At 38.7% G+C, this 14,811-nt stretch overlaps 1 protein-coding gene across 1 annotated transcript; it reads left to right on the forward strand.

The window, feature by feature from the left end:
• Window positions 1-190: 190 nt before the first annotated feature.
• Window positions 191-5,975, forward strand: LOC132790792 (paired box pox-neuro protein). The gene is made up of 4 exons (XM_060799486.1): window positions 191-601; window positions 1,879-2,019; window positions 2,097-2,176; window positions 4,404-5,975. The coding sequence occupies exons 1-4, from the start codon at window positions 589-591 to the stop codon at window positions 5,640-5,642; spliced, it is 1,473 nt and encodes a 490-aa protein (XP_060655469.1). The 5' UTR covers window positions 191-588; the 3' UTR covers window positions 5,643-5,975.
• The last annotated feature ends 8,836 nt before the right edge of the window (window positions 5,976-14,811 follow it).

Genomic DNA, 14,811 nt, shown 5'->3' on the forward strand with positions numbered 1-14,811 from the left:
TCAGCTCTGCGCACATAAACCACTGAACATTAAAAAAACCTTGAACGCCAAATATCTTGAAACTAGTAGTACTACATCGTACAACCAATATAAGCATTGTCTTTAGTGGCTGCTGCTGCTGCTGGTGCTGGTGCCTTGCTAGTTTTATGAAATAATTAAGTTTTATGTATTTTCCTTACTAGGTTTTTTTTTCTTACCGATCTGATTCCCCGGCTGGAAGAGCGTGCGCAGAGATTTCGTGGAAGCCGTAAAAAAGACCAAAACCATCTCCCCAGCTACCAACTCGGACGGGAGAGAACGTCTCTTAGCATCTTGGCATCTTGGCATCCACAAACACACACAATCCATCAACTGCAGTAACAGCAAACATCAACAGCAGCAACAACGAACAGCAGCAACATTAACATCAACATCAACGTCAACATCAACATCGACAACAGCAGCAGCAGCAGCAGGCAACAACGACTCGCGTGGTTTTATGGCGTTCTTCAAATTTGATTAAAATTCGACGATTAAGCAAAACTTTAAACCAAAACCAATATCACATAGTTTACGCAGGCGATTCACTTTGCTGTCGGATTTCAAGTCATGCCACATACAGGTGAGTTTTGGGTCAGCTAATGAGCTGAAAGTGTGCGCGCGACTTCGATGCGATCGCCACACCACTCAAACAAATGGACAAATAGAAAAACCGAAAAAACCAAAAACAAAAACAAAAACTAAACTCATTTAACTGGTGATAATCGCGATCCGTCTCTAAAAACTAATCACTGCCCTTTCGGCCTTTAGGCGCTATGCTCTTTCCCCCTGCTCCCCGAGCAGCAAAGAGAAACAAGTGAACATAAAATTCGCACTTCATTAAATTCGTACTCATTCGACTGCAAGAGATGCCCTCGGCAGTAGTTTAAGAGTGTGCACAAGTTATTGCGGTTATTAATAATACGACTAGTAGTCCCAGGCAATATTAGTGCATGAGTGTTTCACACACACTAATCGAGCGTATTGAAAGACTCCTGCTCAATTTTATGGCAAAACGAAAACGAATTGGCATAAGCAGGAGCTGTGCTAATTGAATATATAATTCCTTTTAGCGTAGAAAGCGTTCCACTAAGAATCATCTTTAGACAGAACTTATTGCGTTTATACATTCATTTCCCATCGTTCTTACAATAATGATTATAGTTAGGAATTTTGTGTGTTATTATAGCAGTGCAGAGGGAGAAATATATTTAGAATTATATAAAATGACAGCCATGTCTTTCCACCTGTCCGACAGGTTCTGCTATTGATTAAGCTGCTTTATTGTGAAACATTGGTCTAAATTATCTTATAATTATCATGCGCACTTCATAGGATTGTCTATGATTAAAATACATATTTTATTCTATCACAATATTTTTATTGAACTCAACACCACGTTTGTTTTCTAAGCTCAAATAAAAAATGTCTACATTTTGTCGGCAACATAAAAAAAGTGTTACAAATGAATGACTAGCATTCAAAAATAAATTCTTTGCCATAACTTTTTGCAAACGATTTAAAAGAAAATTAATTTGATATAAATTTTTGTTTATTAGACACTACATTATGGTTTTTTTCTGCAAAATCCACAAACGAGAAAGTTACTTACATTACTGAGTTTTATGTTACAAGCAGAGATCCAAATTTATAAAATAAATGTTTGTTAACCATTTTTTGATGTAAAATGCATAATTTAAAAAACATCAAATAAAGAGTACAGAGCCAAATGAAATTGCATAATACAATATATACAATGTATCATGTTTAAAATTAATATTAGTAATAAAAAATAATTTGTGTGTTAATGTGAATAAGAAATATTTGGAAACTAAAACGATGTTGTCTTCTGTGTTGCAGGTCAGGCGGGTGTCAACCAGTTGGGCGGAGTCTTTGTCAATGGGCGTCCTCTGCCGGACTGTGTGAGGCGTCGCATCGTTGACTTGGCGCTGTGCGGAGTCAGGCCTTGCGATATATCGCGACAACTGCTGGTGTCCCATGGTAAGTCAACTAAAAAGCATTGTAAATTGAGTTGAATTTATCTGAAAGGCTTTTCTGCTTTCTCCACTCTTCACTAGGCTGCGTTTCGAAAATTCTGACGCGATTTTACGAGACGGGCTCCATAAGACCGGGATCGATTGGTGGCAGCAAGACCAAGGTGAGTGCAATATAAAGTAGAGTCTATGTAGGATGTGGAAGTGGGATTTTGATTGGGCTTCGTGGGATTTGGGCATATGTGTGTGCGCCGTGAAATCAACAAACGATTATATGTATAAAAATCAAACGCACAGCAGTAAATCCATAAAGTATCAAAGATAAAGAGTAGCTAGTTTACATATTTTCTATGTTTTGTGCTTTTGGGATGACAGGTTTTCGAATGAGGAAGAGAAGGTGATGGAAGTAGAGGTGGAGACGGAGGTGGAGGAGACACATTGGCGTGGGCAGAGCGCAACAAATCAATCTCATTTACTGCCGTTGATAAGCCAGCACGCTTCTGTTGCTGTTGCTTTTGCTGTTGCTGTTACCACGGCTGCCTGACGTCTCTTATGGATGGAAAACTCGTCTATAGTTTTTATTCTAGTCAGCTGAAGAGTTTCGCACGCTCAATCAGCTACTGGCTACTGGTTGATAGTTGACTTTACCGTGCAGTTTGAGGCCATTCAAATCTGATAGTGACGACAATATGCGAGCGCGTCAGTAAAGATTGCGATAGTAATTGTGTAGTATAACACAGTAGCTGTTGGCAGGATAAGCGCGAATCACGGTGCACAGTGGTGTGAGTAGCTGTAAATACTAGTGCTGATACACAGAGAGAAAAGTTATGTTCGAAAAGGAAGTTTAAGTAGGAGCTTCTCTTTTTGTAATTGATTTACACTTTATTTAAATAATTAAATAAACACAAGTGTACAAGATGTACTTAACGAAAAATAAAACAATGTAGGAAACATAATATGCAATTTGTAAGGGGAATGTGTTTGCCAAAACTTCACAATAGAACAATTTTTCATTGAAATTCTTGTTCTTAAAACATATGAGAAGCGATCGATTAGAAATTTTGATGTAGGAACAAAGTAAGATTTATACCTGCATACAGCACTAAACAATTGGAATCTTAAATACAATAAATTGTATAACCAATTTAACAATTTATTTCCCATACATATGGCTCACAAAAAATTAATCCAATAATACATATATCAAGTGCTATAATTTTACTTTAGATTTCATAGAAAATGCATCGTTTCAAAATTTAAATCAAATATAGATAAACAAAATAAAATTAGGAAGATCAAAGCAAGTTTATTCGTTGATATAATTAAGTTGAATTTGAATTATAAAAAAGAAGAATTCAGATTTTTGTTGTTGATCAAATTGTAGATCACATTCAACAAGATTTTTGGTATCAACATAACAAAATCACATCAAAATAAATTTTTAATTTTTATTTAACAACTAAAATTTGTATTCAAATGGAATATTTTGAACCTTTTGTTTATTAGTACTTTGATCAATATCTTTAACTATTTTCCTTGTCAACGAATCGATTAAATCGCGATTGATTATTTTTCTCAGTGTGCACTCGTAGTTGATGTACAAATTCAGGTGCATTGTTTGCCGTCGCGTTTGCTCTTTGCTGGGCCCACCCAGTGTAGCAGTGATTACTCCACCCCAGAGTCGCCTCCTCTTTTGTTGTTGTTGTTGTTTTTTTTATTATTTTTTTATGTCGTGGTGATTCAATAACTGCCTGCACTTGCTCAAACAAAACGTGCATTTAACACCTACGCCGGGTCAATATATATACACTAATATGTGTAGAAGTGCCGCCGCTCTGGGGACGTCGAGTGGTGAGTGCTCGGGTGAGTGGTGGAGAGAGTAGTCCATAGACTGGGGGTAACAGTTACAGTGGGCAAAGCAGGGGTTAGTTGTTGGCTGGCGGACAAAGCGCGTTCGTGTAGATGGCGCGATAAGATCTGTGATGTAAATGCGGACTTGAACGCGCTCTCCTTCCACACGCCCCGCTCCGCCCCGCCCCTTCGACTATGAAACATACTTACAAGTATTTATGAATTTTTAATGAATTGCCGCGTCACACGTCACACGTGAGCACACGTGGAGCAGGCAGGACACGGCATCAGAGTGAGGGAGGGGGAGCAAGGGAAATTGCTGTGTAAATTAACATATTGCTCAAAAATCGCTCGATAGAAATCGGTTGCTATAAAGCACTGGCGCAGTGGGCGTGACTTTAGAGACCCTTGCTAAAATTCTGTAAAATATTTTTCAACTTTTTTTTTTGTCTGCGTTTCGCAATTGAATTTCACGGCAATTAATGTCTATAAAATCCAGAGAATGCAACAACACAATTTCCCATTTTTTTGTACTTGCAGCAAGTGGCCACGCCCACGGTGGTGAAGAAGATCATACGTCTGAAGGAGGAGAACAGCAGCATGTTCGCCTGGGAAATACGCGAGCAGCTGCAGCAGCAACGTGTTTGCGATCAGAGCTCTGTGCCCTCGATTAGCTCCATCAATCGCATATTGCGCAACAGTGGCCTGTGGACCGATGAGATGACTTCCAGCCAACAGAACGCTGCAGCAGCGGCAGCAGCAGCAGCGGCGGCGGCGGCAGCAGCTCACCACAGTGATTATGCCACACCGTCGCAACTCTATGCGGCAGGCGGCGGTGGTAATGCGGTGGCAGGTGCAATGCAACGTGCAACGCCCACATCAGCCACAACGTCGGCCACATCGTCGTTGGCCGGATCAGCCTCACGCTACAGCAAACCACCGGCATCGCCTTCATCATCATCATCGTCGGCAGCAGCAGCAGCAGCGGCGGCAGCGGCAGCGGGACCGAAGCTCTTACCTAGTCACGGCAATGCTGGTCACAGTCATGCGCTGACTGGCGCTGTGTCCAGCCAACTGGGTGGCTTGGATCTCAGCTACTCGGCACTGCACAAACACTGGCTGTGGAATCCCTCCCTCCTCTATTACACCCAGGCACACATGCAGGCAGCCCAGGCAGCGGCTGCCACAGGGGGTCAGTTCTTGCCTTATGCCGGCAACTATTTGCCACATGGGGCAGCCAACATTGCTGCGGTGGCAGCGGCAGCAGCGGGCAATCATTCGATGAGTGGCGGCGGTTTCACCAAATCGGAGAGTTCCATTGATTTGACCAAACCATGCGCAATGGGCGATCCGTTGAGTGATTGCGATTCGGGCAAATCGTCGCCGACAGCGTTGTCATTGATCTCGACTAGCGCCAGCATCAACGACACTTTGAGCAACACCACCAACAATAACAACAACACTAACAACAACAACAACAACAACAACAACAATAGTCGCAAGAGGAATCCGTATTCCATTGAGGAGCTGTTGAAGAAGCCCGATAAGCGGCTGCGTCTGAGCAGCGAGGCGAGTCTTGAGGGAGCGACAGCCAAGCGTGATAATCTGGATAGCATAAGTTCGAGTTCCAGTTCCAGTTCGTGTGAGAGCCACAGCAACAGCAGCAACAGCAGCTCGAACAGCTCGGAGGATGCGGCAAATGCTTTGAGTAGCAACGCAAAGCCGCAGCTGAATGTTGTGGACATCGAGGAGGATTGCAGTGTGGAGGTAGTTAATTAATTTAAGTGAATTTCTCTCACTCTTTGTCTCTCTCTCTCCCCTTCCTCAGCTTTGTCCCCATATAATCGTGATAACTATTCGTAAACAAAAAAAATGAAGAATAATGCTAGTTAGAAATATGTAAACTCTTTACTTGCATCATTTGAGAAGCTATTACTTTACTTACAAAATGTATTTCATTGTCAAGCAGCTACATAAGTAATCTTAAGTTTACTATAAACATTTATTCAACAAAATAGTCGCAATTGTATGCAAGCATGTAAATAATATAAGTAAATGCTGTTTTAATTATATCGTATCGTACTTGAATATTTTAAATAAAGTGCGCATAAGTACTCGTACTCCTTTTTCTGGTTGTTATTTTGTCTGGCTGTGTGTTAACTGGTCTTCGTGTGGTCCCCGACCTGTTTTGTCTTTCAGTTGCAGTTGCAATTGCTGTTGCTGTTGCTGTGGCAGTTGGAGGCGCTCTTTAATTAACTTGCACGCCAATGAAGTGTCAACAAGTTGCCAGCAACAGCAATTGGCTGCAACAATGCGCTGCAAAGTGCAAAATTACAGGATGTCTGACACGACCATAACTATCGATCGCCCGCGGTGGCAGCCGCCCGCTTCCCCTCCTCCCTTGACTTCACCTTCTGCTCCTCCATTTTCCATCTCCCATCTGTGGATTGTCCGACACTGTGGTCCAGCAGTCAATTGTCGCGCAATTTTGAATGCATCAATTATGGAATTAACAATTTGTACTTTAGCACTTAATGCAGTACAAATATTTTAATGCCGGACTACATGACGTATACTTAATGCTTAAAAAATTATAAAATATAGACATAAATTAGAATATAATCAACTTCTTTAATATAAATTTATCAATTCAATGTTTATTTATAGTAATTTTAATGAATTAGTATTTTATTATTAAATAATTAATTATTTATTAGATAATTAAATCATAGAGCTTCCTTTCATTTTGGCATTCAAAGCCAAGCAAGTAAAGCTATTATCGTACATAAATTATATTTATACATTATATAATATATGTCGTCCAACACTTAAATGTAGTTCTTTATTTTCAAATATTGTCTTTAAGCAAAATTGTTTTATTATTTATTTATTTTAACTATATAGCAAAGAAACTCGTTTTTTCTGTACGACAACACATCAACGTTGAATCAAATTTGAGGCTTCATGGCAGCCATTTTATGTACATAGTAGTTGTTTCTATTATATGCAATTCAAAGATAATGAATCAAATCAAACAACTTAAAATGCCACTTTAAATAAATCTCCACATATATGCCTATAGTTTTAATTACTTGTTATAATAACGTATTTTCTTTAATTGAGTGTCGTATTTTCCATTCAAATCTATAGTCTTTAATTGTCGAATAAAACCAAAATTTTTGTGAAGTGTTGAGCATAAGTTAATCAAATTTTGTGCAACGAAACTTCATTTCGACCCACTATGCGTTGCATTGGCGTTGCAAACAAGTCAAGGCGACAATGGCAATGGAATTGCTATTGGAATTGGAATTGACGCGTCTTGCTGTGGTGTTGTGTGGTGTGATTTGGTGTGGCAGCAATGTGCACAGAATTCATAAACAGAGAAGAGCGGACAGATCACGGGCTTGCCGCCAGGGACGAGTGTGCAGACACCTCAACGAGTGCTGAGTTTGTGAATTGCCACCATTTGAATCGACATCGATAGCGACACCGACAGGAGGAGCCAGAAGTTAACTTTCTCAGGATGGACAGCTTTCTTGACTACTCTAAATATGATGGCAATAAATCAGTGTGTCTTAGATAACTCTAGCGGCGTTTTTTTGTTTTCTTTGGCTTAACTGTGTTTAAGGAAAATCAATTAACTGCGTAGTGAGTTTGGTTTAAATTGAAGTAAATAGTACTTGAAATGAATGAAAAGTTATACAGATTATAATGCAACAAATGCAGATTTAAAATGATGACAATATAATGTCAAATCATCATAGTTATTAACAATTTCATTTAATGATGTTTAGAATTATTCTTTCTTGAGAAACTGTCATAATATTTAATTGAATTTATGAGAAAAGAATTAGTCATGATTTTGATTGAATCATAAATTTAATCATTGCTCTAGCAGTAAAATAAATTTAAAATATCTTTTAAGCAACCTCGCTAAATATAAAAGAGCAAATCAAGCCACGAACCGTGCCAAAAAGTCAAATGCGAAATATATGCGAAAAACGTACAATTCGCAGCTCAAGTGGGGCAACAAAAAAAGAGAGAGACGTTTACTGTCGAAATAGGAAGCTGAAAATTAGTAAAAAAAGCTGCCATAATTGTATCACGTGCGGAGTGTGGAGCCGTAAGGGACATTGCACTTCATAAACAAAGCTAAAAGGCGTTGAAGATGCGCACAAGAAAACTTCTGTCTTTGCTGCTGCTTCTGCTGCTGCTGATTCTGATCAGGAATGCCGTACAGTGTGAAGGCTTTCCAACCAGCAATTGTGGTAGAGGAGAAGGTGCAGGAGTAGAGCAGTAGAGTAGAGCAGAGTCAAGAGCCGGATCGTGGCCACTGCCAGGAATGTCCAGGCATGACTATGACTGACAGGCTGGATGCTTTGGCAAAAAGTTGCTGCTTTGGGCGGTTACTGATTGCGCACATAATGTTGTTGAACGTTGAATGCTGAACGAAAGATCGTCGCAATCGTCGCAATCGTTGAGATCGCTGCTTCGATCGTCTTCGATCATAAGCTTTGGGGGCGACACTTTTGGGCCAGGCCACATCGGGACAACAGAATATTTTTATACGCTCGCGTTCGAAATATCAATGAGCTGGGCATAGTCGAGACAGACAGTACGCGATCGGGTCCAGGATCCGTCCCGATCTTCGCAATTCGATCTCGCTGCGATTTCCGATCGAAGGCGTTTTTTGCAACGCCTTGGCAGAAGATTTTGCGCGACAAAAAAGCAACGCTTGCACGTTGCTGAGCATTTGGATTTCGCGCTCGTTTTGAGGTTTTTATAACGCTCAACAGCAGATACAGATACAGCTACAGATACAGATACATGTAGAGAGATACAGATACAGATGATGCTGCTGCTTTAGATGGAAAGGAGCTGAGCTCGCTCTCACCAGCGATTGGACTGTTTGCAATGTTCCGTCGCGCTGTTTGCGTTTGATTTGTGTTTTGGTTTTTGCGTCCGCGGCCTCAACGCGTTTTTGGCATAAATCAAAATCTTGTTGGACATCGGACAAGATGCGTTGAGCAGCACATTGTGCGCAGATCCACAGATCCCTTCCCTTTCCCTTCTCAAAACATTTCTTGCAGTGCATCGTTGTGGAGCATCGTTTGGCCGCAATGCGATGCGACAGATATTATGGCAGAAAATTTATTTTATGGCGGTAATGGTGTTATGTTTTACGCGATTAGCAGATCGAAATGTTTGACAATGCACATTTAAACCGCGGAATTCAATCAATCGTTGCCCAACGATCACGATTCATTTGCCAATAATGTAATCCAAATCAATTAAGAGTTAATTGTACATTTCGACATGTGCTGTCAGTTATTTTGTTAAATATTTAATCCAGCACAAAAATATTGATTGTAGGAGTTGTAGCTTTGCTAAATTTTTTATGGTTTTTATTTGGATTACAAACAATATTATTGAATAAAAGTGTTTTGAAATGTTGAATAAAGATTTTCAATTTGTTTGTGCTTTTATGCAGAGCAAAGATAATGTTTACAATATTTCCTTTTTTTATATATAATAATATAACAACAGCAATGGTGATGGGAATAACATAAAGTGATGGATTTAAATACTGGATGAAGATCGATTCAAACTCGCAAATCATAAATTTTGTTTGACTGCTTTTATAACCAAAATAATATGGTAATAGTTAATTATCTCACAGTTAATTTTCTTCAATTAATTGTGTTTTATTAAGTCAACAACAGTATTAATTTTACTTAGACAACTATAAGGTAAACTAGACCAAATAACAAAACACATAAATATGTAAACGGAGGCAGTACTCTCTTTTCTATTCAATGTTGTATTAAATACTAGATTTAATATATTACAAAAAAATTTCTACATATTTGAAATTTTAATCAGCATCAGCCTAGAATTTATATAACATATATTTCCCTTTTACTGCACTTGTTAAAAAGTTAATTTGGTAATAGAGCTCACTTAATAGACTTGTTGACTTCCGCTTTCGAAGGCGTGACACGTTGGCCCAATGCACTGAGTGACTTTTCTTGGATTTTCTCTTCTTACCTTTTGACATTTCGGGTGACATTTTCTCTGTGGCAATCTGGAGTGGAGTAAAGATGTGTGTGCGTGTGTGTTTTTTGTGTCTACTTAATTTTTTATGCAGCGCGCTGCCCTTGTAAAATAAAGCAATTTTTTATGGTCAATTTCTTAAAGACTACACAGACTTAATGCATCCGACCGGACTTGAACTCGTGATCATGGGACCTTTTGCGACGAGTTGTCAACACACAGCATTCAGATTGATTTCTCTGTTTTGTGTTTGTGTTTCTTGCGGCTAACGCCGACCGTTGTGCTCACAATTAAACCGTAAAAAGCGACGAAGCCAACAAGCGGGAGAAAAGGGTTAATTAGCAGTCGCCGGAGTAAGTGAGCAGCCAGCCTGACAGCCGAGAATCGAGAATCGAGAACCTAACAACCCGGACCGGCAAAAGGCAAAAGGCAACCGGCAAACCGACAATCGACAACCGAGAACCGGCAACAGAAGCAGTTATGTTCTCATTTAAAACGCTCGACAACAGGTTGAGAGAGCAATAAAAATTAAAATGTTTTCCTGCTTTCCACAGGTCGGTCGGTAGCTCTGTTGGGCATCGACAACATTAAAAACCTAAAACTGTGAATCGTCGCATCGATGAATCGATCGAAATAATGGGGAATTGAACGAGCCAAGAGACAACAAATCACAAAACAGTAGCAATCCCCAAAATATTGTCCAACTGTGACATTTACATAATTAGGTTTTATTGTTGTTGCCTGTGATCATCGCTCCCATGAGTTCCACAATCACAACAAATTCAAATACAAATTCGAGTGTGAGTTGCGTTGATCGATCGGCGGAAACTCATTCGAAATTCATTTGTGAATTTCCTTTAAATCTGCCAAAACTAAAAAGAAGTAGTAACATAACATAAATAAAATTTCAAATGCTGCTGAGATGAGACTGACTCGGGGAGTCTGTCTGCATTGAACGTCAAGTGAATGACCTGGCATATAATCAAAGTCAGTAGGCGACTGTGTGGCAATAAAAACAGTTAACAACTTTACAACAACAGTCAACGCCACACGGCACACGATGAGTATTGTGTTGCACTCACTCACTAACTCATGTTGTGTTGTGTTGTGTTGTGTTGTGTTGTGTTCTGGTGTGCAGTGTGTGTGCCTTCTTCGACATGGACATTGATATCGCTGTGCTGAGCACTTTGATCAGCTGCCCATTGAGTTGACGACTTTTGGGTGCTTCTTCTGTGTCGGATTCAGATTCGGATTCGGGATTGGGGATTGCATTCTTATAGCCATGATAAATTTACTTGTTCTTTACGTAGCGCCAGCTCACTCAGCACTTTGATTCGTTTCGATGTTTTTGGTTCCACTGAATTCGAGGAAGTAAAAGTTCTTAAAATATCATTTAAGTTTTTATTGTTTCATTATCTTTCTTTTATATTTATTCTCTTTTACTTTACTCTCTTATTTTTATTTTATTTTTAAGTATCAAGCATCAATCAATTTGTTGATTTGGTTTAAAATTATTTTTTTGGTTTAGTTAAAATTATTTTTGAATTTGTAATTTTACTTTTTCTGGTGAAAATTATAATAAATTTGGTATCTTCATGTTCGTATTTATTTTATTTGAAAATTTTGTTATTCCCCATCGTCAATTTCTTACTACTATAAAATATTTAACTGTTAATTACAAATATTATTTCTTGTTTTATTTTATTGTCCATAAGAAAATAAATTACACGTTTAATTAAATTGTCATCAGCGACCAAATTCATTTTATTTTTTTGACGGACGCTCATTAAATTTTTATTTTTGTTTGAATGCTCTTTTACAAGCTTTAAGTAATTGATATTATAAATTATAAATGATCAATAAAGTTTTTGAGTCTGAGCATTTTTCTTAATTAAATTAATTGAGATTATTTTAATTGTCCGTGATCAATTAATTTGATTTTTACATTTTTAATATTTAGGAGTCGAGAAATAACAAGTTTAATTTAGATAATAAAAGCAGTGAGATCCTATTTATTTTTTTTACCGAGAGTCCTCATTCAGAATTATATATTCAATGAGTATTATTGAATATTAAGAAATAACAAATTTAAGTAAAATGCGATTTTAAAAAAAGTACAAAATCCGATGCAATTTTGTTGGCTATCTTTAGTTCCATATGTTACGTTACTTAAATATTTAAAAAATACGTACTCGATTTGCTTTTCATTAGAATACTATTCCAGAATTTCAACTAATACTTGTAAATAAATAGTTAAAATAATTCATAAATTTGAGGAAAACACGATTAAAGGAAAGTAAAAACTTCATATATATTTTTTTCTAGACTATCTCTAGTTCAATGGTTTACTTTAGCAAATTAAAAAAAGTGTGTTTCTATTTGTTTTTCGATAGGATGTTATTCCAGGAATTTAACTACTTTTTATAATGAAGCAACCTATTTGATTATGGGGGTTTAACCAATGCAAATCGATTTTAAGCTGATTGCAGCTGCGGGGCGTGCTTCTAGTTGCAAGTAGGACGAATGAGAACATAAAGAATATGGATAGTTAAAAGTCAGACGAGAGAGGGGACAACGACTACTGCCAGTGAGTAATTCGTCAAAAATCAAACGAAAAATGCATACTTCCGCATCCGAGTGGAGGGGCAAGCAAACTGATTCACCTGCTCAGGTGCTCAGGTTCCTGGTTCCTGAGTTCACTTGTCGCGCGCGCTCACATTAGCTGCGGAGTGCAGGCATCAACTGCTGCTTGCTGCTTGCTGCCTGCATTATCCTTGGTGTCCTGGCTGTCTTGGTTGTCTTGGTTGTCGTGGCACAAGTGCTCAAGTGCCCATCATTAGCTTGTTCGCTCCTTCAGCAATTACGCCACTCGAAATGTCTTTGACATGACTGCAGGATCTGCAGGATCTGCAGCGTTTCTCCTGCTGCACCTTTCAAATCGCACTTTGTTAATTTTTGTTGGCTCTCTGTTTTTCTTTTTTTTTTTTCGTTGTCTTTTTTTCATGTGTCCTGCGCCGATGCTGGTTGCACATTCGCGCCTCCTTCGCCTTGGTAATGGTAATGGAATTATAATTATAGACTTCGCTCCCTCACTCGCTGTTTTGTCCTGGCTAATGTTGTCAGCGAACTCTCGAGTACCGTTTTCCCTCGTCTCTCACCTTGCCACGTCTCGTGGTCAGTTTTGTGGTTGTTGCTTCTGATGCCGCTACATTAAATTGTCAAATTGTTTGCACTCTTCTTATCATGATGTTTGATGAAAAGGGGCACGTGCTCATCATATATATTCACATACGACATAAATTGAGTGAACAGGCTACAATTAGCCATTGCAAATATCACACAGTAGAAGCAGAAGTACATATATTCTAGATCATAAGTCGCGCATCTGAATAATTAAACATTTATAATAGCTAAACCTGAAATGGTAATTTTCCTACAACTTAATTATTAAATTTTAATTAGCCAGTCGCGAAAAACAGTTTAATGTGCACACGTTAAATGCGTTTCAAGGGTTAATGTGGCGTCAGGGAGTCAGTAAACGCTCATTGAGCCTTAATTAAATTTAATGGAATGCATTCCCATAGAATCCACTTTCGCAACAATGACCGGAAGATGGCGCTCTCACATGTATAGCCATTAGCTTTCAATCGCAGGGCAGCTTAGCAATCGTAAGCTGACGGATATAAACAATCTGCTGCAATGAAATCCACTCCATGAGTTCCAACGCAATCCACTTCACTTAAATTCCAATTGGACTGCAACAGTTAGCTTGGTGCTGAACATTGACAAATGTAAGCTGCTTGCTATGGAATTCTCTTTAGCCAAGCCAGCTACCAAATGTTCCTTTTATTCGATTCATAAACCTTTTTTCGGGAAAACGTATCTAGATCACAAACCATTCTGTAATTAGGTATATTTGAGAAATTAAATTTCCCACATGACGGAAAATGTTAGGAATGTAAAAATATCCCACAAAAGCATTGATGCCAAATGTTGCGCTCAAAATGGTTCTGTTATGCTCATATGGCACTGTATAATTTTTAAAATCAATTGCGTTGTGGGTTTAATAAATCAGAAGGAAATGTTTTGTTTTTTTTGTGTGTTTGAAAAGGAAAAAATGTAAATCGAATAAATTAGTACAGGTTAGCTTTATGCAAATGCTTATGTTGTGTTCATATGACACTGTTAAGTTACTGTACAACGTTAAATTCGGTTGACAATTTGAATTTGAGTTGAATGTAACCGTTTTTGGCATTTGTGAAAAACAAACTCCAACAACTTTTGATTGTCATATTTTAAAGCGATAAATAATTCTTGGCGATGTGTAAAGAACTGCTTTCAGCGCAAGATACTTTGCTTAAAATTAGTTTGGTTGGTTAATCAATACATAAATACGGCGAAGAAGCATCAAAAGCCCAAATAATGTGAGGCACACAAAAGGTCAAAGGGCCATTTGTGTCTAATTAAATTTCATTTGTTATTGCAGAGCCTACGGCAGCTGTTGAGAATGGAAAATAATCTCTGGGAGCTAGAAGAGAGCTGCTGGTGCTTGGGGCCGCCTAATTCAATTATTGTACCACTGTAAATATGATTTACACTCGGACGCGCCACTCGACGACAGGCGACGGACGACAAACGACAGACGACATTCTTCAGCCGTTTACAGCACTATGTGCAGGGCAACAATTCAGACGCACATTTGGTCGGCTAGAGGTCATAAAGTTGCGACTTACACTCAAAGCAGCGGTAGATCAGTCCAACGCAGGGGGGTGGAAGTGCAAGTGGTCACCATGTATGCTACAGAGCTGCCAAGCGCCAGTAATTCACTCGTCACATGGAAGAGATGGAAGATGGGAGATGGGAGATGCGAGGGAGAATAACAGTAAGAACAGTG

The sequence above is a fragment of the Drosophila nasuta genome, chromosome 3, assembly GCF_023558535.2.
Source record: "Drosophila nasuta strain 15112-1781.00 chromosome 3, ASM2355853v1, whole genome shotgun sequence".
Lineage (NCBI taxonomy): Eukaryota > Metazoa > Arthropoda > Insecta > Diptera > Drosophilidae > Drosophila > Drosophila nasuta.